This window comes from Eleginops maclovinus, chromosome 1 (genome assembly GCF_036324505.1).
Source record: "Eleginops maclovinus isolate JMC-PN-2008 ecotype Puerto Natales chromosome 1, JC_Emac_rtc_rv5, whole genome shotgun sequence".
Classification (NCBI taxonomy): Eukaryota; Metazoa; Chordata; class Actinopteri; order Perciformes; family Eleginopidae; genus Eleginops; species Eleginops maclovinus.
The window spans coordinates 20,685,001-20,708,952 of record NC_086349.1 but is presented as its reverse complement, the minus strand read 5'-3'; the positions used below and the strand labels follow the sequence as shown (position 1 = coordinate 20,708,952).

The window sequence follows — 23,952 nt, the reverse complement described above, 5'->3', positions numbered from 1 at the left end:
TTCATTTCACACTTTTAATGTCTTTATAACGAGTTCATACAAGTTTAATGAGCAAGTAAGAAAATCTATCACCAGTAGTGCATTATTAAAAGGGTACATTTTAGAAGGAAGACAGTTTAAAGCTTAAGCGACCATTATTTCCATCCTCTGGACTGCTGTTTAACCAGGTTGATTAAATAATGAAGTTTACATTTCAGCAAGCTTATTAGTTCCTCCATTTGGAACGACGTGCTGAAATAAACAGGTGGTCATAATTTAAACGTTTTGTCAAATACATATTATTAAGAAATGTATATGCAATAAAGAATTGATCACTTACGTGTGCATTTAGGGAGGCCAGGGGACCAACGGCCATCATGACCACAGGTAACGGAGCTCGGGCCGGTCATCGCGTATCCCCGCTCACACTCAATGGAGATTGTAATGTAATGATGGTATGAACGTTATCAGTTATATTACGCGGTGACGTAGTTCCGGTCTCCGCTGTACAGTTGAACAAGTTATAGAGACACGCGTGAGTTAGCTCCGCAATGCAGTTTGTAACGTGTTAATCCAAAGCCCTAATAAACTACACGATAAGTGACACAGTGTGTGCGTATCGTGACATGGTGTCAGAAGTTACGGACTGAACGCCGAAAGAACTAAGATGGCCAAGTTTGGACCGCCAGAACAGTTTGACTTTACCCGGCCAGGGGAATGGCCAGTGTGGAGGCGCCGATTCGACAGGTTTCGAGCGGCTTCCAAGCTCAACAAAGAGAACTGTGAGGTACAAGTCAACGCTCTTCTGTATTCGATGGGGAAAGAAGCAGAGCCAATTTATGAATCGTTTGTGTATACGGAGGACGACGAAAGTGATAACCCAGAACTTGACTACGATATAGTTATAGCTAGGTTTAATGATCACTTCGTGCCTAAGCGCAACGTGATACATGAGCGAGCATGCTTCCACAAGCGTGTGCAGAGGGCTGGAGAAATGGTGGAATCTTTCGTGAGGAGCCTTTATGAGCTAGCCCAATACTGTGAATTCGGCATAACAAAGGATGAACAAATTAGAGACCGACTCGTCATTGGCATCCTAGATAGCGAGGTCTCACAAAAGTTGCAACTTGAGGCGGATCTTACGCTGGAGAGGGCTATCCAGCTAGCCCGACAGAGCGAGCAGATCAAGAAGCAGAGCGAGGAGCGGGCAGAGTGCTCAGTGAATGCTGTGGGACAAAGGGGACAGGCAGGCTGGAAACGCGGCAAGGGCAGGTGGCAGCGAGATGGACGAAACGGTCCCAAACGAGAGGAGTACAGCAAACAAAATGGATGCTGCTCACGGTGTGGCAGGACACACGCACGTGAAGAACGTTGCCCCGCACACGACAAGGAATGCCGGGGATGCGGTAAGCTAGGACACTTTGAACTGGTGTGCAAAAGCAAAATGACACAACAATTAATGGCTGTGACACACGAATTTGACGATGATGATGATCAAGCTTTCTTTATCGGTGCAGTGACAAATCAGGCCCATACAGTAGTTGAGCAGCCAGATTTCAGTGATGATTGGCGTGTCACACTTCCCATCAACAATAGTCTAGTTGACTTTAAAATTGACACGGGGGCAGACATTACTGTAATGACTGTGAAAACGTACAACAAAATGCCAAACAAGCCCCAATTAGCTAAGACTACAGTCAGTGCCACAAGCCCAGGCGGGGAAGTAAAGTGCATAGGCAGATTCCTGGCCACATGCCGGCACAAGGGCCAAAAGTATGCCTTCTGGATAACGGTAATCAAAGGACAGTTTGCACAGAACCTACTGGGGGGAGGAGTGGCAAAATCCATGGGCCTTGTGAAACGGCTGAATGCAGTGTGCACCGTGACGGACGACCTATTCGGAGAAATAGGACTCCTACAGTGCGACCCTGTCAAAATCGAGCTGAAACCAGGCGTGGAGCCCTATGTCGCCACAACGCCGCGCCGGGTGCCGTTTCCCCTCCTGCCAAAGGTCGAAAAGGAGCTGGGGCGCATGTTGGAGATGGGCATAATCGAGCATGTCACAGGGCCCACCGACTGGTGCGCACCCATGGTGCCTGCGGAAAAAAAGAATAAAGACCAGGTCAGAGTGTGCGTGGACCTCAAGAGGCTCAACAAGGCTGTCAAGCGAGAACGGTATGTTTTGCCCACACTGGAGGACATTGCTCCCAAGCTAGCGGGGGCAAAGGTGTTCTCCACGCTAGATGCCTCTAGTGGCTTCTGGCAAATTCCCCTGGACCCCGACAGCCAAAAACTGACCACCTTCATCACACCCATGGGCAGGTTCTGTTTCAGGCGGCTCCCATTCGGGATCTCTTCAGCCCCTGAGATTTTCCAGAGACTGATGACCGACCTGCTCAGGGGCCATGAGGGAGTCGTGGTCGTGATGGACGACATACTCGTCTACGGTGCGGACGAGGAGGAGCACAACAGGCGGCTGAACACAGTCCTCCAGACCATCAGGCGGTCTGGACTGAAACTGAACAAAGCAAAGTGCCGGTTCAACAAGTCGGAGACCGGCTACTTCGGACACATAATCAGCGCAGAGGGCATGAAAGTAGACAAAAGCAAAGTGAGTGCAATCACTGAGATGCCCAGCCCAAACAACGTGGGAGAGCTGCGCCAGGTCCTGGGCATGATCAACTACCTGGGGAGGTTTCTGCCAGGCCTCTCAACCGCGCTACACCCAGTCACTGACCTGCTCAAGAAGGACAGTGCGTGGGCATGGGGTGACCTCCAAGAGAGAGCGCTGCAGAAAGCCAAAGACATGCTCTCGTCAGCCCCAGCACTGGCCTACTACGACTCCAACCGCCGCACCATCGTCAGCGCGGACGCCAGCAGCTACGGCCTGGGCGCCACACTACTCCAGGAGCACAGCGGTGAGTTGAAACCTGTTGCATTCTGCTCACGCACTCTTACAGAAACCGAGAAACGCTACTCCCAAATAGAAAAGGAGTGCTTGGCAGCGGTGTGGTCATGCGAACGCTTTGTACGTTATGTACAGGGGCTAGACAGTTTTTGCCTCCAGACAGACCACAAGCCGCTAGTCCCATTGATAAATGCATGTGACCTGGACAAAGCACCCGTGCGGTGCCAGAGACTGTTGATGCGCCTGATGCGGTTCAATGCGACAGCTGTCCATGTTCCAGGAAAGCAGCTGATCGTGGCAGATGCGCTGTCCAGGAGCCCTCTGACTCAGGAGGCCGAGTCAGAGACGGAGCGCCACGTTGAGGCGTACGTCGATGCAGTGGTGACAAACAAGCCGATGTCACCAGAGAAGTTGGAGGAGATAAGAGGAGCAACGCGGATGGATCCAGACCTTCAGGCGGTCATCTCCAGTGTGCGAAACGGCTGGCGTAAGAGACACAACTTTTCCTCCTTCTCTGCACTCTATTCTGCCAGGCATCACCTCTCTGAAGCGGGGGGACTAGTTCTGTACGACGACAGAATTGTGATTCCAAAAGGACTGAGAGCAGACATTCTGAAAAGAATCCATACAGGTCACCAAGGACTGACGAAGTGCCGTGAGAGAGCCAGGCTCTCTGTCTGGTGGCCTGGCATCGGAGGCGACATCAAAACAACCGTGACGCAGTGCAAGTTCTGCATAGAGCACAAGCCCAAGCAGAGGCGTGAGCCTCTCATCACTACGGCCCTGCCAGAGGGGCCTTGGCAGAGGATCGCTGCTGACTTATGCGAGCTGGAAGGGAAGCATTATCTAGTAGTCGTGGACTACTATTCCAGGTATGTCGAAATGGTACACTTACCTTCTACATCAAGCCAGCAGGTCATCACGCGCCTCAAAGCCATCTTCAGCCGATGGGGTGTACCTCTCGAACTAGTCAGCGACAATGGTCTGCAGTTCACGTCAGCTGAATTCACTGACTTTTGCAAAGAGTACGGGTTCACGCGCACAACCTCGAGCCCCCACTACCCCCAGGCCAACGGGGCAGCCGAGAGAGCAGTCCAGACTGCTAAAAGACTGCTGAAACAACCAGACCCGTACCTTGCCCTGATGAGCTATCTGGCCACACCCATTGCTGCAACGGGGGCCAGTCCGGCTCAACTGATGCTGGGACGACAGATTCGCACCACAGTCCCCACATTGGAGCAAAACTTGCAAATGACTCCAATAAGCCCTGAACAAGTAAGAACAAATGACTCTAAAGCCAAGAGATCTTACGAGTACTTCTACAACCGCCGACACTCCACCCTCCATCTCCCAGAGCTGCCAACAGGTCAGGCAGTGCGTGTCAAGCTGGACACAGACAAGGGGTGGAAGACCCCTGCGCAGGTGTTGGGGAAAGCGGAACAACCCAGATCCTACATGGTCAAGATGGACAACGGCACAGTGTTGCGGCGTAACAGGAGACACCTCCAGGCTGTTCCTGAGACCACCGGGCCTGCTGAGACCACCGGGCCTGCAGAACCACAACTACAGCCCGAGACCAGCCCAGCACGTCCCGTCAGCAGTCCACTTCCTGTGATGGTCACCAGGGGCCACACAGCATCACCGGGGCCTACACCAGAGACTACACAGGGAACACCGGCACGGCCTACTCTGTCCAGTGGCACAGCCAGACTGACCTCCAGGGGCCGTGAAATCAGACCACCTCTCCGGTTCAGACTCAATGAGTGATTTATGACTGCTGACTGCTTTATTGCTAATGCCTAATCTTTTTTTTTTTTTCAGGTTTCCCTACTGAAACAGATTTAGTTCAATGGACAAAATGTAAAAAAAAAAAAATTTAAAAAAAAGGAGGAGAAAGAAAGAAATGTTTTCTGCAGTTAATGTTGCTAATGCACTTAAGGGTAATGTTTATATTAATGTGTTACAAATACTACAGTACAGTAGTATGAATGGGGAATGGGTTCTGGAAAAAAATGAGAAGAAATTGCTCTTGGTAAAAATAGATTTAATTTTGATTAAGACTTAATTTACTTACCTGAATCTGCAATTGGAGTAAGTATTGTTTATTTATGTTTTAGGATACTCTGAATGGACTCAGTTCTGGTAAAGGTTACTTTTAGTTTATTGTCTCAAAAGGGGGAGATGTAATGTAATGATGGTATGAACGTTATCAGTTATATTACGCGGTGACGTAGTTCCGGTCTCCGCTGTACAGTTGAACAAGTTATAGAGACACGCGTGAGTTAGCTCCGCAATGCAGTTTGTAACGTGTTAATCCAAAGCCCTAATAAACTACACGATAAGTGACACAGTGTGTGCGTATCGTGACAGAGATGATGTCTCTTTCTTGATACTGCTTGTTCTGAGCTCTCATCCAGTAGGCGTTATTCACATTTGGAGGAGGACATGTTATTTCTGTATGGAAATTGAAATAAATGTTTAATGGGGCGAAGCCTGCGAGCTAGTTCAGGCAGTCAACTTGAGCACCAGTGATACATTCGCACATAACGCCCCTCGCCACTCTTGCAACCAACCAAACATAGTCTCCTAAATCTGGCGCTCTATTTAACCTGTCAGATCTACCTGCCTCTTTCTCGCTAATGCTGCTGCTACTGCTACTGCGGTCACACTGCTGCTGCTGCTGCTGCTGCTACTGCTGCTGCTACTGCTACTGCTGCTGCTGCTGCTGCTGCTACTGCGTTCACACTGCTGCTGCTGCTGCTACTGCTACTGCTGCTACTGCTACTGCGTTCACGCTGCTGCTGCTGCTGCTGCTGCTGCTGCTGCGTTCACGATGCTCGCCTGCCCCACCACCACCCCCAGCTTCCACCTGGTTCGGGGGTTAGTTATCTAATCATCATTCAATGTAAATATGTGGAGTGATGAAGCCCCAGCCTAGACGCCAAACGCCAACTATATAATGCTTCTAATAAACATTAAAGAAACACGCGAGTTGTCTTACTGAAATCTATTCATGTCAGAAAAAAGATATAATTGTTTTAGAATTTAAGTGCTAGGTAATATTATCATGAACCTCTGCATTGAGGAGGAGAAGCACTCCACGTCCCGTCCTTGGTGCACCAAATGTTCCTTTGTCCGATGAGAGTTCCCACACGACAATGGTAGCTGAGCACAGTCCTGTATGTGTACGGTGGCTCGTGAGGGCCTCTCATCTCGGCGTTGGTCACCGTTGAAGGCTCCTCACACGTCACAGCTGTGAAAAGGTTAAATGGTGTTGGCACAGCTAGAGAGGAAAGAAAATTAATGATCACCTGACGAATAATGCTTATTCACCTCACCTTCACAGGCAGGGACACGTCCGTCCCAGCCTTTACTCATGCAGTTTCTGGTTGCCTTTCCTACAAGACAATACCTGATGAGAAAATAATCAAAAGTCAGAGAGTTTACAAGATGGAGAATAATCCTATAAGTGTAAAGAATAACAGTATGTAAGGAATATAAGGATTTTCCTCACCCCTCATCACAGACAGCTGAGGCAGTGTCTCCAAACTTCAATCCAGTGTATGTGAACTGTCCATTCATAATCTCTCCTGCAGAGCCACAGTGCTTCCCTTTTGGGGATAAATAAAGGTAAGGTTAAACAGCTCTGAATGAACTTGTAAAATATATATTTGTATTTATTTGCAGTCTGTCTTCAAGCCTGTAAAAAATGAGCGAGACTTAGACTTAGAAAGCATGAACTCCTGCGTCTGTTTAAAATGGTTGTGCTGCTTAATCATTCAATAGACCAAAGTAAAAGTATGATTTCCCAGATCTCGTTCCATATTTATAGGGCAATAAAGAGGACAATTACAAATTTAGAGAAAAAAGTAATAAAAAAAGTCAGTATAATATGTTATTTAAGTCCTTACGTTCACATTTTAGCTTCAGTGGTGTCCACACTCCCTTGATACAGCTGCGATATTTGCTGCCACCTGCCTGAATGTATCCAACATCACACACGTAATGGACTTTGTCACCAGAAGCGAACACGGTCTTTGTGATGTACCGGCCAGCAAGGTTGGCGTCGTCAGTGTTTACCGGTACACCGCATCCCCCTGCTGAACAGAGAGTTTAGAAACAGACACCTTCTTTTAATAAACTGACATGACATTTAGACCTACTGCCAAAATGCTCACAACTTTCCATGTGGTGGAAATACTAACGCACTCTCTTCATTGGGTGACTGAGTTGTGTTTGGTGCAGGCAGGCACTGAGGGGGTGGAGGCTGCCACAGGCCACCAGCACCACACCTGATGCTCTGAGCTCCATCCAGCTGGAAACCCTGACTGCAGGTTAAGGTCACAGTGTTCCCCATCTGGTACACAGAAACAGCTCCAGCACTGCTCACAGAGTTGGCCACTGCAGGGGGGGAGCAGGTGGCCTCTCCCTCTGAGGAGATTTCAATAGATTTTCTATAAGCAGGTGATTCTCTTCCCTCCAACTTGTTCCCTCCCAAAACATGACTAATTTACTCTGTGACCTAAATATTGCATCACATCTTTATTGCACAATGGAAAATGTGTTTAAATTAATTGAGGGATTAGGAAAAACGCCTCCCTTGAGCGTCACTTTCAGACAGTAATTTCTCATTTTTGACAATACTGCCCACTTGAGATCAGTTCTTAAGCTGCAGCAACTACAGTGTGTAAAGAATATAAATGGTTTGTGGATAATGAGTCCTTAAGGATGCTCGGATGTTCACCTTCGCAAGACGGGAATTCACCGGTCCAGCCTGACTTCTTGCAGACAATGTAGTCAAGTCCTTTCAGAGTGTATCTGTGAACATAAAGACAGATTCAAAGGCTTGTTCTGATCAAGGTTTACATGATTTCATTCCATCTCCTACGTACCCCTTGTTGCATACAGCATAAGCTTTCTCCCCAACGAATGAGTGCCCTTCATACTGGAACTCTCCATGAGGCAGATCGCCGGCATTGCCACATGATTTCTCTGCAAAAATCAGAAAGAGAGAGAGTTAATGGCCAATCAGAACAGGAATCAGGGGTGAAATATTGTTTGCCAGATGATTTACAAAATTGTGAAACAACCCACATAAACTGCTGCAAAGCCAGTGCTAACCTCAGTGTGTTTTGTCAGGAAGGTATGATGGATGTTTGCTTATGATCTTAACACCTAACCATTTAAACTCGACAGAGATGTGGCTGACACCAAATTTAAAAAAAGGTACTGATTAACTGGGATTTTCCTTTTACATATTCGTGTTATCTAAAATAATTGTTCGTCCCTTAACTTTCATTAAGGGCTACACAAGTATCCCATTGAGTTACAACAGACTTGTGAACCCATCCTTTAAACTAGTGTAATTGTTTGGGTAACATCTTAATAAAAAGCTGCATAAATATCGCAATGTTTTCAGACTTTAAAACAAATGTTTTATTGGTTCTATAAGATTCAGTAACCACGTCTGCTAGAATACCATGTAGGTTTACCCCATTGCCGCTAGGGAGATTCAGTCAGCTTCCTTCGCTTCAAAAATACTGCACATATCTCGCTGAAAACAATCATCTGTATAAGAAACATCAACTTTTAGCCTTATATTTACCATTAAAATGCTTAACTGGTTGGCCAACAAGTATTAAAAGCACTTACTTTCGCATTTTAAATTCAGTTTGGTCCATCTTTCATCGACACACTGCACAGCTCTGCTCCCCCGGGATGGAGTGAAGTCCTCTGCGCAATCATAGTACGCCTTCTCCCCGTTCAGGAACTTCTGTAAACCGTTGTACTTCTTCACTAGTCTCGCATGTTGGTACTCCGGTGGTGCCGAACATTGTTTTGGTACTTGAGCTTTTATTTTGGAAGAACAACAGATTTATAATAAATACAAATAACAACATCAATCTTCAAACTGGGAATAGCTTTGATTATTACCTGAAACGACAAAGGCAAACGATAAAACCAGAACATTCAACCCGATATTCCTCATGATTGTAGACTGTGTTGTTCCGTGTGAACAAATCCTGAAGGCAGATTACAGATGGAATGGCACCAGCAGATTCGGATTAAGCAATTTATAGAGGGCTGGCCCACAGGGAGCAGCCCTTGATACAACCCAGTTTGACAACACAACACACAGGAAGACAAGAACAGGGACAGACTACTGCCCAGCAAACAGATAGTACTTTTTTTGATGTTGCGATCATTATGTGCTCATCCAAACCCTATATCTTTTCTACCTCAGAACCCAAGATTATAATATGTTCAATCTCTGACAAGTCAATTGAAATTGCTTTACATAAAACATTTAAGTATTGGAACAAGAAAAACAAAACTATATTGAAATAAGAAAATGCAATATAGTCAAGAGAATATAAGTGATGTGTTATTTATATAAATATGAATAGAATAGAATAGACAGGTAGAAGTAGTATATATTTTTCTGATATTTTGGACATTTTTCGACACGATACTACATTGTTTTTAAAAAATATTTTAGACATAATACACATTTTTCTCTGAAATAAACAACATAATATAATATCATATAACTAGCATTTTTTAAATTAGATTTTCTACAACATTCTATACAAAGACATGCTTTATCAATCAATCAATCAATAATCAATCAATCAATCAAGTTCATCTATATAGCCCAATATCACAAATATTACATTTTTATCAGGGGGCTTTTGTTCTTACAGAATATGAATACAAATAGTAGACATACTAAGTAGACACCCTCTGTCCTTAGACCCTAATATCGGACAAGGAAACACTTCCAAAGAAACCTCACATTTAATGGGGAAGAAATAGAAGAAACCTCCGGGAGAGCAACAGAGTGCAATAGATATCATGTGTAATTTAAAATGATGATACATTTACAACATAGATAGACCAAATTCTAGAGAAAATAATGTGTCTATAATTTGGAAGAAGATAAAGATGGATCAGGTGGAAGTCAACAATCCTTTAGGTGTCATCAGAGAAGTAGTAAGGTGGGCATCAGGCAGGACCACAGCAACAGCCACGACTCGTGATCCATGACGTTGAATGTCAAACTTTGCCATATATTGTTTTTTATGATGTTCTATAGCAGGGGTTTCCAAACTTTTTTCACCGAGGGCCACATACAGAAAAATATACGGAGAGCTGGGCCACTTATAGAGATGAATATTGCCTCATAAATTAGGTTATAAGTTTGCAAAAACAAATCAAATGTAGGTGAATAATGCGTGATACTTTCAAATGGCTTAAGGAAAAAACAGCCTACATCCCATCTCTCTTTAGGGTTTCATTAATTTTGTTGGCAGCTCATTCCTTAAAACAGAAGCCTCAGATTGCTGATAATAAGATTAAATATGAAGGTTAAATTTCAAGGTTGTTATAGAAATAAGTTAATAGGCTTTCTTTTATTAACTGAGGTTTGTGAGGTTTGTGAACAAGATGGCGCCGAGGATGGCTGCCGTGTCTCGAGCTCCTCAACAACTCCACTTCTATTTGCACCATGTATGTTGAGTTGTTGGAGGAGCACGTGACATAAGATTTTCATTGCCAACATATACGCTGTATCTGCTGTGCATATGACAAATAAAACCTTGAAACCTTGAAACCTTGAAATGTTTTGAATTCTAAATGACTGAATTTATTTGAAAATTGGGTTCATTAATATATTTTATTTGAGAAGTACAATATAAGACAAGCAAAAGTTTAATTTGTGGGCCATATTCCATTATACGTTTAAAATTTGCTGAGGGCCGATTCGAAATGGCCTGCGGGCCAGATTTGGCCCCCGGGCCGTAGTTTGGACACCCTTGTTCTATGGTATGCCATTTTGTATTACTTTTTTACGAGATGATATAGTAGGACAAAAGCGTAAAGTATTATTGAAAACCACTAAGAATGACTTTCACTTTAGTGTACACCACTTTCTCATAGAGAGCTTTTTGTTGAATGTCTGTAATCACCATTCGAAATAATCAAAGCTTTTTATCTGACTTGACTCATGAAAGCATTATCTCAGTCGTCAGAGCAAGAAAAAACAACTGATAATTTGACCCTCTTCTGTTCCCCTGATGACTACCTCTGCAGTTCATGACGGGCCCATTTCAGATAAAATCAGATTTATTTAAAGCATGTTAAATCAGTTTAAATTTACACAGGAGAAACTGTGTTCGAAACAAATAGATGATGTAAATCTAAGGATGTAGACCTCTTTCTTATCTGCTTTTGAGAGATGATTAAATCGTTATGTAAAATTATTTGTTCCTTTTACAGTTTAAGTAAACATCAAATCGTAAAGGAAGCAAAAAGGAAGGCGATTCCCAGTGGGCTCACACCCGTTCTAAACCAACCTCAAAGGATTTTCTGGAAGTCAAAATAATCATCGAGTACTGAAGGGAAAAAACAGAACTCAATGTAAAAATGGCATTTAAATTAACTTTATTAAATGAAACATGTACGCCACAATGTGCAATAACACTGAAGCACTTTTTTCTAAATATATTGTCAATCCTTCAAAACAGGTGAAACATAGGGTTGCAAATCAAACCAAGATGCTAAAATAACATTGCTATTGTCACAGCCTTTTAGTCCTTTAAAAAAAAGGCACTTTCCAAATATCGATCAATTGCTGACATTATTATTAAAAGTGAATAGAGATTATTCATATGGTAACTTAAAAGCTTTTAATTAACAAAAAGTATCTTTATTTTATCTGGAATTACACAACTCATTTGTGTATAACTATGAGGACACTACAGTTCACCTAGAGTCATGAGCACTTTGTGTTTGCAATGTTGGCATACATTTTAAGGAGTTCAAAAGCTGTCAGCTTTATCACAGTGAACCGCGTTATATATTAAAGCTGTTATCCGAGTAGAAGGCAAAACATACAGGTAGGCATTACTGAAGAGAAAAGTGGAATATTAGTCAGACAGGAAAAAGGAACAGTAGCTGCCGTACGTTTTATAGGGCTGGGCGAAACATCTTACATTTAGTTTTTTCTGCCCATCACAAGCATAAAAGCTTCAAACTACACCAGAACCTTCACCTGAGGACACAACCTGGGAGTGTTTAAAAAGATAAAAAAATAATCTGAGAGGATGTATATGGCTTCCTTCAAGAGGAGAACTGTCTAAAAGTAAAACAGGTAGTATCTTCCATTGAGGTATGCAATTCACAATTAACATGTTCTACATTTAATATAGAAAACAATGACAGTGTCTTCACAATCTGGAGGGTGCTGAGTATTTCCTTACTAGGAATCTTTACATCATTATTAAACTGAGCTGGATCTCAGCATAGATTTGAAGGCTTCTGTGCAAAGGCATCGATATCATGTCTGTGTACAATCACTAACAAGCACATAACCTTTCTAACAAACCAAAAACAAAGAGATAACACATATGGCGTTACACAGATATGGTGAGATACATTGATTCAAAATGTGATGGCTGAAGCTGGTGGAGACTTTACTGCTGGTCGTCGAGATACTACATCCACGTGGAGAAAAGCCTGGGATAAAAGGAAAAACAGAATGTGTGAGATATTTGTGGAGGAGAGTAGGCCTACAGATGTTTCACGTGATAAAGTTGCGGAAAAGGCTGAAAACACCTCTTTTTGAGCTTCTTAACTGCGAACAGAGTTGTCTGTGTCTGCTGCACTGAAGCCGTTTACAGAGTCCTGCAGGATGCAAAGAGAAGGGAGACGGCATTAAGACAAACACAGAGCCAAATAAGGAAGGGGGCGTTTATTTTGTCTGGCATCGACTGCAGTTGAGCTAATACTAAAATCTGAGGTCAACTGGAAAAGTATATATAGTACAGCAAGTCTAATAAAAGGTAACTTTGTGAGCGATAACATGCAAAAAACACATTGGAAATCCTATTCAGGGTTGATTTGTTTCTTTCCTTTTTACTGTAACTCTCTGAGATGTTCTGTGGGTTCTTTAAAATACTAATCCAATGTATGTGGAGCATAGAAACCAAAGCAGAATAAGGTTATCTGTCCAAAACATTTATTAATATATCAACTATTAAGAAACATAACGCTTTACCCTTTACCTCCAATCAGTCGATAAAACAAATCAAACTGTATTTCTTTTACCATCTTTATCATCTTTCACTTGCTTTACATTTTTTAAAGCCCTTCAGTTTTCTTATTTTGTGTATCTTGGCACGCATTTAAATATTTAGCATTGCTTCTATTTCGGTACACCATCTACCAGATCTTTAAACCTCTATCACTGATAGTAATACTCACTACACTTTGTAGCAGCTCTGCCCCCTCAGAAGCCTCAGAGAACTGCATGCTGGGTAAGGTGGGGGCCTGGGACATGCGGGCCTGCGGAGGGTTGCCCACGCTGTACAGACGGGGCCGTTTGATCTGGTCTTGGCTGGACAACGGGGTGAAGCTGTTTCTCCGGAGGAAAGTGGGCGGCACAGTGTTTGTTGTGACTTTACTCTGGTGGGTGAAAGAAGACAGACAAAAGCGGGCTGATTAACATGTGCTGCTTTTTTTCCTCAAGGACTTCAATCATCATGTCCCGATTAAATCACTATGAGAGGGCGAAGGAAGAAAAACAGCCACGGACGGTCCCAGCAAACAGGATATTTCTCACCCCAGTTAACATGAGGTTTCTCAGTGAATGTGTTTATGTGTTGCCACCCAGTCTTCAACTCAAACCCTTACAACCAGGGAGCTGATATGGAGCCGGCTGATTAGGAAAAAAAGACAAAAATAAATTAAACATTCCTTTGGGATTTCCCGACTAAACACGGATTCATTTTCTTGTGCGGCATTTTAAATAGGTTTATAAAGAGTAGCCAGTTGCTAAGGAAAAGTGGTCTGTTGGGTCCTGTGAAGTCCAGGGGCCAGATATAGACACCATGTAAATTCACATCATTATTATTATTTGAATTCTTCTTTATTTATGAGTGCTTGGTTGTTTTTCATCATCTTGCATTTTGCTTAATGGGGTCATTTCTCCCTTTAAGCCAACAGGTTGTTTTTCATGGTGTTTTTTTTTTTATATATCTCCTCTCTGAAACTTGCCTCTTTTGTGTAAATGTAATCTCAAAAGAAACGTGAAATGACTGTAGGGGGTAACTGATCCTTGCTGCACGCACTGGGCGCATGCATTCCCCTGGACTCTGGGACAGCTCCAGACCAATCTAACCACACACCTTTTAAAGAATATAATTAAAAAGTCACAAGCTTACTAATGGTCTGTCCCGGTGGGTGTTGACAGCCTCCACCTTCAGGTCAAACATGTCCACTTTACAACCTATGAGAGGGAGGCAGGAGGAAAATATGTCACAACCCAACAGGAGGGAAACAATGAGCTGACTTACAAGCAGTGCAGTGACTTACCATACGCCACAGGGGTGAGTTTCAGGACAGTGTGCAGGGGACACTTCAAGTAGGGAAGATCATCTGTGCCAACAACAAGAAGAAAAACTGCTTTTAGCTGGTTTTATATCCAGTCATGTTTGGGTGTCCCCCTTATGTTTGTGACATGAAGCCGTATACTGGCTGCATCGTGCATGTCCCATATGAGGGTGCAGTGGAATGAAATGCAGTCATAGCTGCACCCACAGTTTGGTTTCTGCAGTCATCAAACTGTGGGTGAGACGTTCAACAGAGGCTGCAGCCGCGACCACATCCTGGCTGACACAAATGCCTGCCCATGTTTACTTTTAGCTGTGATTTTAAGCAGCATTTTCCTTACAGCCAGTTCTTCAGTCTCAGTTTCCACACATTTAATTTAATGTAATTAAATCCAGGCAAAATTATTTGATGTGTATCATGTCATTTTGGGAGATAAATACTGCTAGTTATATTTTACCATGGTATATTGTTTTGTTTTAATCTGTGCTTGCCTCTTTTTTGTATGTTGCATCTGTTGAAGTTTAAAGTTCAAAGCTTGAATTGTCTGTAAACACAACTATCTGCGGTAAAACATTTCTTTCAATCGAGCCAAATCACATTTGAAAATGTCTGCCTTAGCCTCCTGTGGTGTGAGACAGCAATTTAACTTTCCTAAAATAAATATTTTTTCACAATCTATCCAGTCAATCTGCAGCAGCAATCATTTTGCTCCGTCAAATATTGTTCTCTTGTGTCGCCGTTTTACGGAATTTAAATCCCCCTTCATTCAGTTGAAGTTCTTATTTTATTTCCCTGCTACTTGCATCGTCACAAAACTAAAGAATGCCAGATTTCAAGGGTTACGCAAGTGTCGCATGTCTTATTCAGACACCAACAAATAAAGCCTTTTAAACCTGTTTTGTCTGTTTGACCCATTAAAGCTGCGCTGAGAATAGTCTTCACTGGCCATCTGCTAACTGAATAGTTTTAGGTGAGCTTTGAATCAAGCATGCAGATAGTTTTCTGTCTCATTAAGGTTTGATACAATAGTCTTCAGGTGCTATTAAATATTCCTCATTAGAGACATTTAGACTAGCTGACATTTAAGACTGACTCTAGGGGGACAATGTGGCCTTGAATCATTTTACTATCTCTTTTGTTGAAGCACTATTAAAGAATCTGGAGTAAAATATAAGTTTTAGATGAATCAACGGCTGTTAGCAGTGACTTAACAGTACAGCAATATGTCTTCATATGTCTTTAATGTGAGGCATGGCCTGGGCGTGTTTCATGTTTCTGTCTGTGCATGTAACCTGCGCTCTTGTCCAGGAAATAGGCAAGGAGGCATCTCATGACAGCCTGATGACAGATGACGAGCACGTTGCCCTGTCGCTCCAGCTCCATGATGACGGGCTCCAGCCGCTGAACCAGATCCTGGTAGGACTAGAGAGAAAGGTACACAAATCTAATTTAGTTTTTATATTATAATGTGTTTTTGTAGAAATCCTTTTCCAGGGCCTTACTTCTCCTCCAGGGTAACGGTAATGGTACTTGTCCTGATCCCTCATTGCAAACTCCTCAGGGTATGTTTCCTCAATCATTTCATAGGACATTTCTTCACACACTCCCTGAAACATAAAGTAACAATAACCCTTTAAACACACACACCTGCACAGCTTGTCCAAAACCACATTTGCAAAAAACCAACATTTCCCAGGTGCAGCTCTCTGCTTTCTATGCAGCCCACTTGTGGTGCAGTTATAGGAAAGGACAAATAAGAACACATTTGTCATGATGATTTCAGTGTTTGCTCCAGCTTCCAAGATGGTCAGGTGCAAGTCTGATATAGAGTAAAGTTAAATTGAAATGAGTTGCACATAGGAGGACGTACAGCATCTATTTCATTGAGGATCTTCCACTGCTCGTATGGGACTCCCAGCTCCTCGGCTGTCTGAATGGTGCGTCTCAGCTGACTTGTCCAGACCTTCAGGTCCGACAGACGGTGCTCCTCCACAAAACCCTTCAGTGCTGCTGAAAACTGACAAAGAAAATATATCAATGTGGTCAAGAACTGACATCGAAGCACACAGGAGAAGTTATACAGTGAAGAGAGTCAAGTGTTTCTTCCCATAATGGCCCCCTTAATCTGTTGTAGCAGCAAGATTTCAATCTAGCTGGATTTATTTATTATTATTATTAGATCGAAAGACTGTTAACAGTGTTACTTGAAAAATCATTTCAGTATTTTAAGGTGTCCTTCAGATTAAATTAATGGACTCGCTCAATCTTTTGGCTTTCATCATTTGCTGTCTTTCCCAGAGTGAAATGCCACTCACATATCAGCCCACTAAATATGAAGCTAAAGCCAACTAGCGTAATTAAGCAAAGAGATAAAAAAGGAGAGCCAGGCTTGCAGTTTGTACCTGTTTTACGCTAAACTAGGCTAGGATGTAGCTTCATATTTACAGGACAGATAGGAAGTGATAACAAAATTCCTTAAAGAATTGGGCTGCTGTCTTTATTGAGTTCACAAATGTAAGAGTGAGAGAGTTGGTTAGCACCTGCTTCCCTCTCTCTGACAGCTCAGCATCCCCCCCGATGCGTGCCTCCACGTTGTGATGGCTCTCTCCGTGCCGACACAGGTAGATGGAGTGGGAGTGCACGTGGATGTTCATGAGGTAGTAAACTATTTTACTCTGGATGTAGTCCTGCACCCTGTTGACTAAGAAGCGACGGCCGACATTTATGACCTGGATGAAGGAGCGGTTCCTGTGGGATGACAGAAAGTGGGTTAATATAATCGGCAACTGAAGACTCTGAAAAGAGCCTCACAGGAAGGGACATCTTGTACCCTGGGAGTAGTTTAAAATCTCCTGATATTTCATTTATCACACACTTCAGAACATTCAGTTAACAGGACAAGGTTCAGGAAGATCAACAACTGTTCTCTACAAACCAAGATACAAATATGTGGGCCTATTCTTAGATAAGTAACTTGATTTTTTAACACACAAAATAAATTAACTCTGGTTTACTGATTCGTACCATACATTACACTAGCATTCTAACTATATTTTAGAATGTCTACATTTACATATATATTGTTGACATACTTGTATGCTTGATTGCAGTGTAAGACACATATTTTTAGATTTTCTAATTTTCAACTTTTTCTGATCATTTCTTTGGTGATATACATTTCTATTGTTTGTCTAGCATGGGAGCAATTTTAATGTCAAACAATTTCCTCCCAGGCTCAGTTAAGTATCTGTTTTTGATCATTTAAATCTGCAAATGTTATCAGTTAATGTATAAAGAAAGTTTTGTATTATTACTGCTAGATTAACGGTGAGACAGCTCCACAAATACCAATACAAGAGCAGACAATAGAAACGTTAGATCACAAATGAGTTTGTCTCCCCCTGCTGGACTGTGTCTGCAAGTACACGTTGGACCAAAAATATGCCAAGATGACCTATGAGGCCAACTTCAATAAATGATTAAAGATAGTTAGCATTAAAGGATGTTTATTGTAGAGAGGTATTTAACAAAATGTTAATAGTAGTAAAGAAATGCAACTCATAGTACCCTTAACAACATTTCTTCTTACTTGTCATGTTCGTCCGGATCTAAAGGTTGATATGTCACTTTATAACACTCTATCCTCTTCAGAAAATCTTCCATCACACTTTCTCTGTCTCTCTCCGGGTAATCTGGGCTGGAAACCTTCACATCCTTTGTTAAAAATAAATAGACATTCGTAAAGATGATTCACGATGACAACTCAAGGCCAAAATGTGCCAATAATTTCAAAAAGCATAAAAGCGTTATTTACCAGGATATTAGTGGCGATGACTTCTGGATCGTCACATATTGATTCAACAAAAAACACCTAACAAAAGACGTGAAGCATTAGAAATTCAGGATTCCTGTGAAAATACACAAATGGTTTAATAATCAAGGTACTGACCTTGTATGAATTATCCTTTGCAAAATTAAGGATGAGGTCCCTCCTCTCTCTGGTGGTGTTAGTGGCGTCAAAAACCTGACAGATAGCAAAACATATTCAGACCAAATCCAATTACAATCAATATCATCAGCAGCATAAACAGCTGCACTGGGTCCTTACAGCGATCTGGCCTCCCTCCTCATTCAGATAGGCCTTGACATCTTCCAGTGCCACCAGAGCACACTGTCTGTAGAGACATAATGAGAAAATTGATCAGGAAATCAGATTAGCTTTAAATGCTTCCTAAAAGAAATAATGTGCAGTAATACATCCAGGGACATCATTTAATGAATTGAATAAGTGTAGCTCCATTTGTTAAGCAAACACTGTGCAGTCAGAAGAGGCATTTGAATTTCAAAGCAATCTAGTGTTTTCATTGGGCGTAGCAATGACATGCCTTGGGACACCTGTGGGAAAGGACTCAATGTACTACACGGAAGAAAGTCACCACAAAGAGACACTCACTTTCTGATTTGCATTGCTTCTTTGTTGTCATGCCTGAAGAAGTCATAGGATTTGTAAGACTGCACTGCTTCTCTTCTATAAACCCCAAGGTTAAATACTGTAAGGGAACAAAAACAGGGAGAGTAAGTAACGTGTAAAAGGCAGGGACAGGATTTCTGTGTCCAGGCGGCGGCCCTCGTCTCCACTGACTCTGCCAGACCGGTTCTGCTGCATTCCATTCCGATGAAAACATCAGCGCACTACAAACACAGCCTGTTGATAGGGGCCGGTGACATAAACAGAACCACATATTAAACACAGTGTTGCCGTAAGCACCAGATTTTCCAGATAAGTATTATCCCTAAATGCCCCTACAGTTCCACAAAAAGGAACAGTGCAATTTAAAGGGACAGTTCACCAGGAAATCTAAAATATACTCTGTATTCTTTCTCTTGCCTATAGTGCTTTTATCAATCTATATGATTTTTGTGTGAGTGTTTGAGATCTTGGCCGTAGAGATGTCTGCCAGTACTTATTTTGAATGTAATTGAACTAGATGGCACTCGGCTTGTAGCAATCAAAGGGCCAAATACTGTCTCTTTTTAGAGATCATGACATGGTTGCTCTAAATAACCCACATGCTTTGCTCTGAGCAGTTTCATGTAGGAACTGTTTTCTTTGTAAACAATCTAAATGTATAGAAAGCACTAGAAAGTAAGAGATATGGAAGTATTTTAGATGTTGTGATAAACTGTCACTTTAAGATAGCTGCAGATACTGTACATATTTGCCCTGAACACATCTTTCCATTTACACTTGTTTGATCATTTACAGAGATTACAGGGCCTTGAATCCAAGAATAGCCTGTTTTCATTGGTTGTATATCCTGTGGATGGATCAAATGTTACAACATGATTAAAATAAAACATATATTGTTTCTGTACTGACCCTTAGTTGGCACTCCAATCCAGTTGAGGTAGCGCGTCAGCTTCTTACCCATGTAGGTTTTCCCTCTAGCGGGCAACCCTATCATCACTATCACAGTAGGAGAATTGGTCATGTAGGAGGCCCATGCTGCACACACACACACAACCATTCAAACACAAAAACCAAACACAGAGATTTAGTTATTAAGCATACATGGAATTGTGTTTCACAATGACCCTCACTTTCACTTTAGACATGGCCCTAAAAGATTTGATTAACGTTATAAAAACGGGAACATATGCTTACTGTTTACTGACGGAAGCAGAGGGAGGGTTGTGAAATAATCCAATGTCACCCCTGCATTGTTCATCTACCAGCTAGTTAACATTTAGATGAACTTTCCCGTCTTATTACTTTCTTCTAACGACTGCCGGTTAATGTTTGTCAATCCCTGCAGGATTTTTGGCTAGGACATTGAAGGGAACATATTTCAACACATTGTGTTGTTCTTTTTACTTTCATTGTCCATAACCATGACCGATGCTCAGCCCAGAAAAAACATTAACTCTGCAAGACAAGACCTGACTGGAGATTGTTTTAACAGATTTCTGCAGCTTGGACCTCAGCAGCAACTGTTTGTCATGAACAAATCTTGAGTCAAATCATTTGACCTTCCTGAATAAATGTTCTTTGAAGAGTTACTGGAAATAAAACAAAGCCGTTTTCATTAACAGGTGACTCTTAGTGTTGACCTTGCCAATTGCCTCGTTAATATGCTTCAGTGTGCATTGCAGTACCTGCTCATACTGATGACTACAGAAGGTGTGTCAAAGTTGACATTTAACAATCAGTGGCTGCTGAAACCTTATCACCTCTATTTACCCGTTACCAATAGCGCAGGCGTTGTTTTTTGAAAACAAGTTCCCCATTTTTCAGCACACTGCTACTGAAGTATATTAAATAAAGCAATCGTTCAGGTGCATAAAGGTCAATAATAACTACAGATCAGGTTACAGCCTCAGAAAACGAGTCAACATTTCTAGCACAGAGGGAAAATAAAACACTCACAGCACTTCTTCTCAGTGGCCCTGAGTTCTGTCCTTCTGGCCTCTGAGGAGCCGTCTGCAGCAGCTGCAGCTCTGGGCTGCCGACCCGCCATGATCGCTCTGTTTTGTGTCCGGCTGTCCTGCATCAGCTGCTCTGGTCACTGTTAAGATGAGGTCAGCATCTCTCTGTTGAAGACAAGATTTTGCTGTATCATAACAAACACTGCTTGACGATGCAGCAGGCCAAACTGTGCATACAATACAGCGAATTGCCATCAGATGATCAGATCTAATTAGGGTAACAATGCTGTAATATATTTAAGGATGCTTGAGGCATACAGGCAGAAATCCTTGGAGGAAACAGAGCAAGGCGATTCATATTGGAGATAAAGTATCAGACTATTTTATAAACTCATTATAACCTCATAAGTGATTAAATCATGAGTTAATAATTCAATTTGTTGAGATACAGACAAGACAAGTTCATCCCTTTCATATTTTATACTGTCTGATTTATATTAAAGCATTTGGTCGTGACAGTTTTGTGAAAAAATGCTTGTTCTCTTGTTTTAGGGAAGCAACCAACTAGTATTTGCATTACCTATTATTACTTTGTAGATTAAATGGTGAACAATTTGATCCTCAACAAGTCAGAAAATACTGGGAAAATGTCCATCATTATTTCCCAAAACCAAAAGGTGACATTTTCTAAATATGTTTCAATCCAAAATGGACAAATGTAAATGTCTTAATTATTCAGATCTCTGTTCATTCATAATTGATAACCTTTCAGAATTGTTTGATGTTATTTTTCATTATGATTTCTATATAGCCTCCTCATGCCCAGTGATGGGAAGTAACGAATTACTGTACACATTTGAGGTAATGGTACTTTTGCCACGTCATTTTATTTTATACTACTTGATATTTTAACTTCATTACATTTTGGAGGCAAATATTGTACTTTTACTCCACTGCATTTATTTTGAAGATGTATTTACTCGTTACTTTATAAATTCAGATTTGGAAGCACGAAAATGGTGTGTTTATAACAGGGTGATTAGTACTTTCACTCAAGTAAAGAATCTAGCAACTTTTTCCAACACTACTCATGTCCGTATAGAGGTATAGTATAGCATTATAACAAACCCTAGGTTAGTGCACAAGCCACAATAACTATTGCAAGTATTGCATTATAATTGAATATTGAGTCGGAGAAGTTGCACCACTGTTTCATCAGGTCACATACACAAGAGCTGAGTGGTACAATGTACCTGACGTCTAGTATTAATCACTTCTGCTATTACGTTATTTCAAAAGGCAACAAAGCATTGCAACAAAGCGGGGATGAAAACGTTTGAGAAAGTCTAACTGTTTTAACTTACCACAAATCAGCAGGAGCCGTTAATATCTGCTTATTATCTTTGTTACAATGCTGCCATCAGCTAGCTTCAACACTGCCGGGGAGGACTCCTTCTTCTTCTCGGATGTTGTAACTCCGCCTCCTATGTGTCAGGTCAATGACTTCCGGTTGGGTTTTCCAAAGTAAAATCACAGAACGCCGATGTCCAAGGCTAGCGTCTCTTTTTTGGATTCAAAAAACGTTAATTTAGGTAAATAATTATAAAACATTAAGGTAAAAAATGTGTATGATTGTGTATGTTTTAAGATATTATAACCTGTGGTGACATCTTAATATAAAAAAAAATGCTGGTGCTATAAAAGTGTGTTTCAATAACTGTTTGAATGGTGATCCATTTATAAATACCACAAATATGTTTTTGTTCTGTGAATAATTTATTAATATAACCTGCTCCAGTGCGCCTTGATTATGAGTGATTGCATCCAGGTCGCGACAGATGATTGAATGTCAGTTTTGTGGTTTTATTTTGAAATGGTCTTGTTTGGGATCATTTCCGCTAACTTTACGCGTTTTTCACTCATTCATTGGAAGCCTACGGGAGGCGCTGTTGTCAATGGGTATGACGTAAGTAAATGCACTTGACAACCTCCTACCCATGCATGTTCATTAAAGTAGAATGCCACAACATCCAGAAATGTCAAGTAAAATTATACAGATACGTTTATCATAGTATATAATCTTCACATCCAATCCAACTACCTTAACCATTTGTTGTCCACTAAACCTTATGTTGAATCATTTACATATGTCACAAGGTCATGGACCTCAGTCAATTATCTGTATGACACCACAACTAACACAGCATATAGTTAGAAACCACATTTGGTCCTGGTGTGAAAGGCTGTTTTCATTTATGGATTGATATCGCTTCAATACATGGAGAAAAATCCTCCACCATTATGGGATGCTGCAGCGTATCAATGTATAGGAGTAGTGCTTGAGTGAGTGTTAATAAGGTAAGCACTGTTTGTTTGACAAGTTAAGTATTTATTTGTTTAATCAGGTTCTTAAAATGATATGCATACACCCCTGTGTGATTATTGAATATTTAATTCCAAACCCATAGGCATTCATTTGCTGCTACGGCAGATTGCACACTCCTGGGAAGACTTTTTTTTATTACATTTTGGACCCTGGCTGCAGGAATTTGGCTCCCATTCATCTATAAAAGCTTTACTGGGATTGGACATTGAAGCTGGAAATAAGGCCTGGCTGGGATTCATTGTTCTAATTAATCTGAACGTGTGTGTTGGTCGTTGATGTTGGCCGGGGCTCTGTGTAGTCAAGATATTTCCCGACAAACCGAGAGAACATTTTTTTCATGAACCTTGTCTGTGCATGCAGTGCTGGAATGTAACTCAGTACATATTCTCAAGTACTGCACTTAAGTACCTAACTTGAGAGAGTGTTGTCCACATTGGGCTTTTGTATACACAGTGCATGTTTCTATTTGTTTTCATTGTTATTACTAGGGAGAGTATTATTTGATGACCACATACTAAGGTGGACCAAATCAAGGTGTTTTGCTAACCCTTGTTTTATTTTAAATTATAAAACAATGACAACAACTGAGCACAAAATAAAGAAACAAAAAGCGGCTTTAGGATCACAAAGAGAGGTTTTCTGGACACTAGGTTCCGCTGCAGATGCAAAAACATCAATTAAAGGATATGAGGTAATTTCGTTGAAACATATACCAGGAGAAAAACATACATGCATTTGAAATTCAGTGGCATTCCTCTTGAATTCTACAATGTATGCCATACAGAAAATATGCCACATTACTCATTTTAATCACATTGTTTTTAATTCTTTGAAAAGAAAACTATCCTCACAGTGTCTAACT

The 23,952-nt window shown here is 41.6% G+C and overlaps 2 protein-coding genes across 3 annotated transcripts; both read right to left on the bottom strand.

Moving 5' to 3' along the window:
• On the bottom strand, positions 1–9,013 carry si:ch73-217n20.1 (complement receptor type 1). Of its 2 annotated transcripts, none has more exons than XM_063885795.1 (12): positions 8,822–9,013; positions 8,540–8,737; positions 7,780–7,879; positions 7,632–7,705; positions 7,097–7,318; positions 6,799–6,987; positions 6,402–6,498; positions 6,226–6,299; positions 5,961–6,140; positions 5,262–5,341; positions 320–419; positions 1–231 (listed from the first exon to the last, which is right to left on the bottom strand). In XM_063885795.1, the coding sequence occupies exons 1-12, from the start codon at positions 8,874–8,876 to the stop codon at positions 206–208; spliced, it is 1,395 nt and encodes a 464-aa protein (XP_063741865.1). In that variant the 5' UTR covers positions 8,877–9,013; the 3' UTR covers positions 1–205. The 2 variants fall into 2 exon arrangements, with proteins under 2 accessions (XP_063741865.1, XP_063741873.1); XM_063885803.1 differs by having other exon boundaries at positions 6,799–6,984.
• Positions 9,014–11,312: 2,299 nt separating this feature from the next.
• Positions 11,313–22,193, bottom strand: LOC134864692 (6-phosphofructo-2-kinase/fructose-2,6-bisphosphatase 2-like). The gene is made up of 17 exons (XM_063883878.1): positions 22,069–22,193; positions 20,706–20,869; positions 19,659–19,784; positions 18,732–18,828; positions 18,387–18,453; positions 18,228–18,302; positions 18,093–18,149; positions 17,868–17,992; positions 16,819–17,026; positions 16,149–16,295; positions 15,781–15,885; positions 15,571–15,700; positions 14,261–14,323; positions 14,110–14,174; positions 13,151–13,351; positions 12,503–12,571; positions 11,313–12,403 (listed from the first exon to the last, which is right to left on the bottom strand). The coding sequence occupies exons 2-16, from the start codon at positions 20,827–20,829 to the stop codon at positions 12,518–12,520; spliced, it is 1,644 nt and encodes a 547-aa protein (XP_063739948.1). The 5' UTR covers positions 20,830–20,869; positions 22,069–22,193; the 3' UTR covers positions 11,313–12,403; positions 12,503–12,517.
• Positions 22,194–23,952: the final 1,759 nt, after the last annotated feature.

Bases quoted from the DNA above. Each gene is read 5' to 3' on its own strand.
- LOC134864692 (XM_063883878.1), bottom strand. From the start codon at position 20,829: ATGCAGGACAGCCGGACACAAAACAGAGCGATCATGGCGGGTCGGCAG. The intron at 15,701-15,780 runs GTAAGGCCCTGG...CTTTCTCTCTAG, and splicing joins ACCGTTACCCTGGAGGAGAA to TCCTACCAGGATCTGGTTCA. The intron at 14,175-14,260 runs GTAAGTCACTGC...TCCCTCTCATAG, and splicing joins ACTCACCCCTGTGGCGTATG to GTTGTAAAGTGGACATGTTT.
- si:ch73-217n20.1 (XM_063885795.1), bottom strand. From the start codon at position 8,876: ATGAGGAATATCGGGTTGAATGTTCTGGTTTTATCGTTTGCCTTTGTC. The intron at 7,880-8,539 runs GTAAGTGCTTTT...TGATTTTTGCAG, and splicing joins ACTGAATTTAAAATGCGAAA to AGAAATCATGTGGCAATGCC. The intron at 6,988-7,096 runs GTGCGTTAGTAT...CTCTCTGTTCAG, and splicing joins TCAGTCACCCAATGAAGAGA to CAGGGGGATGCGGTGTACCG.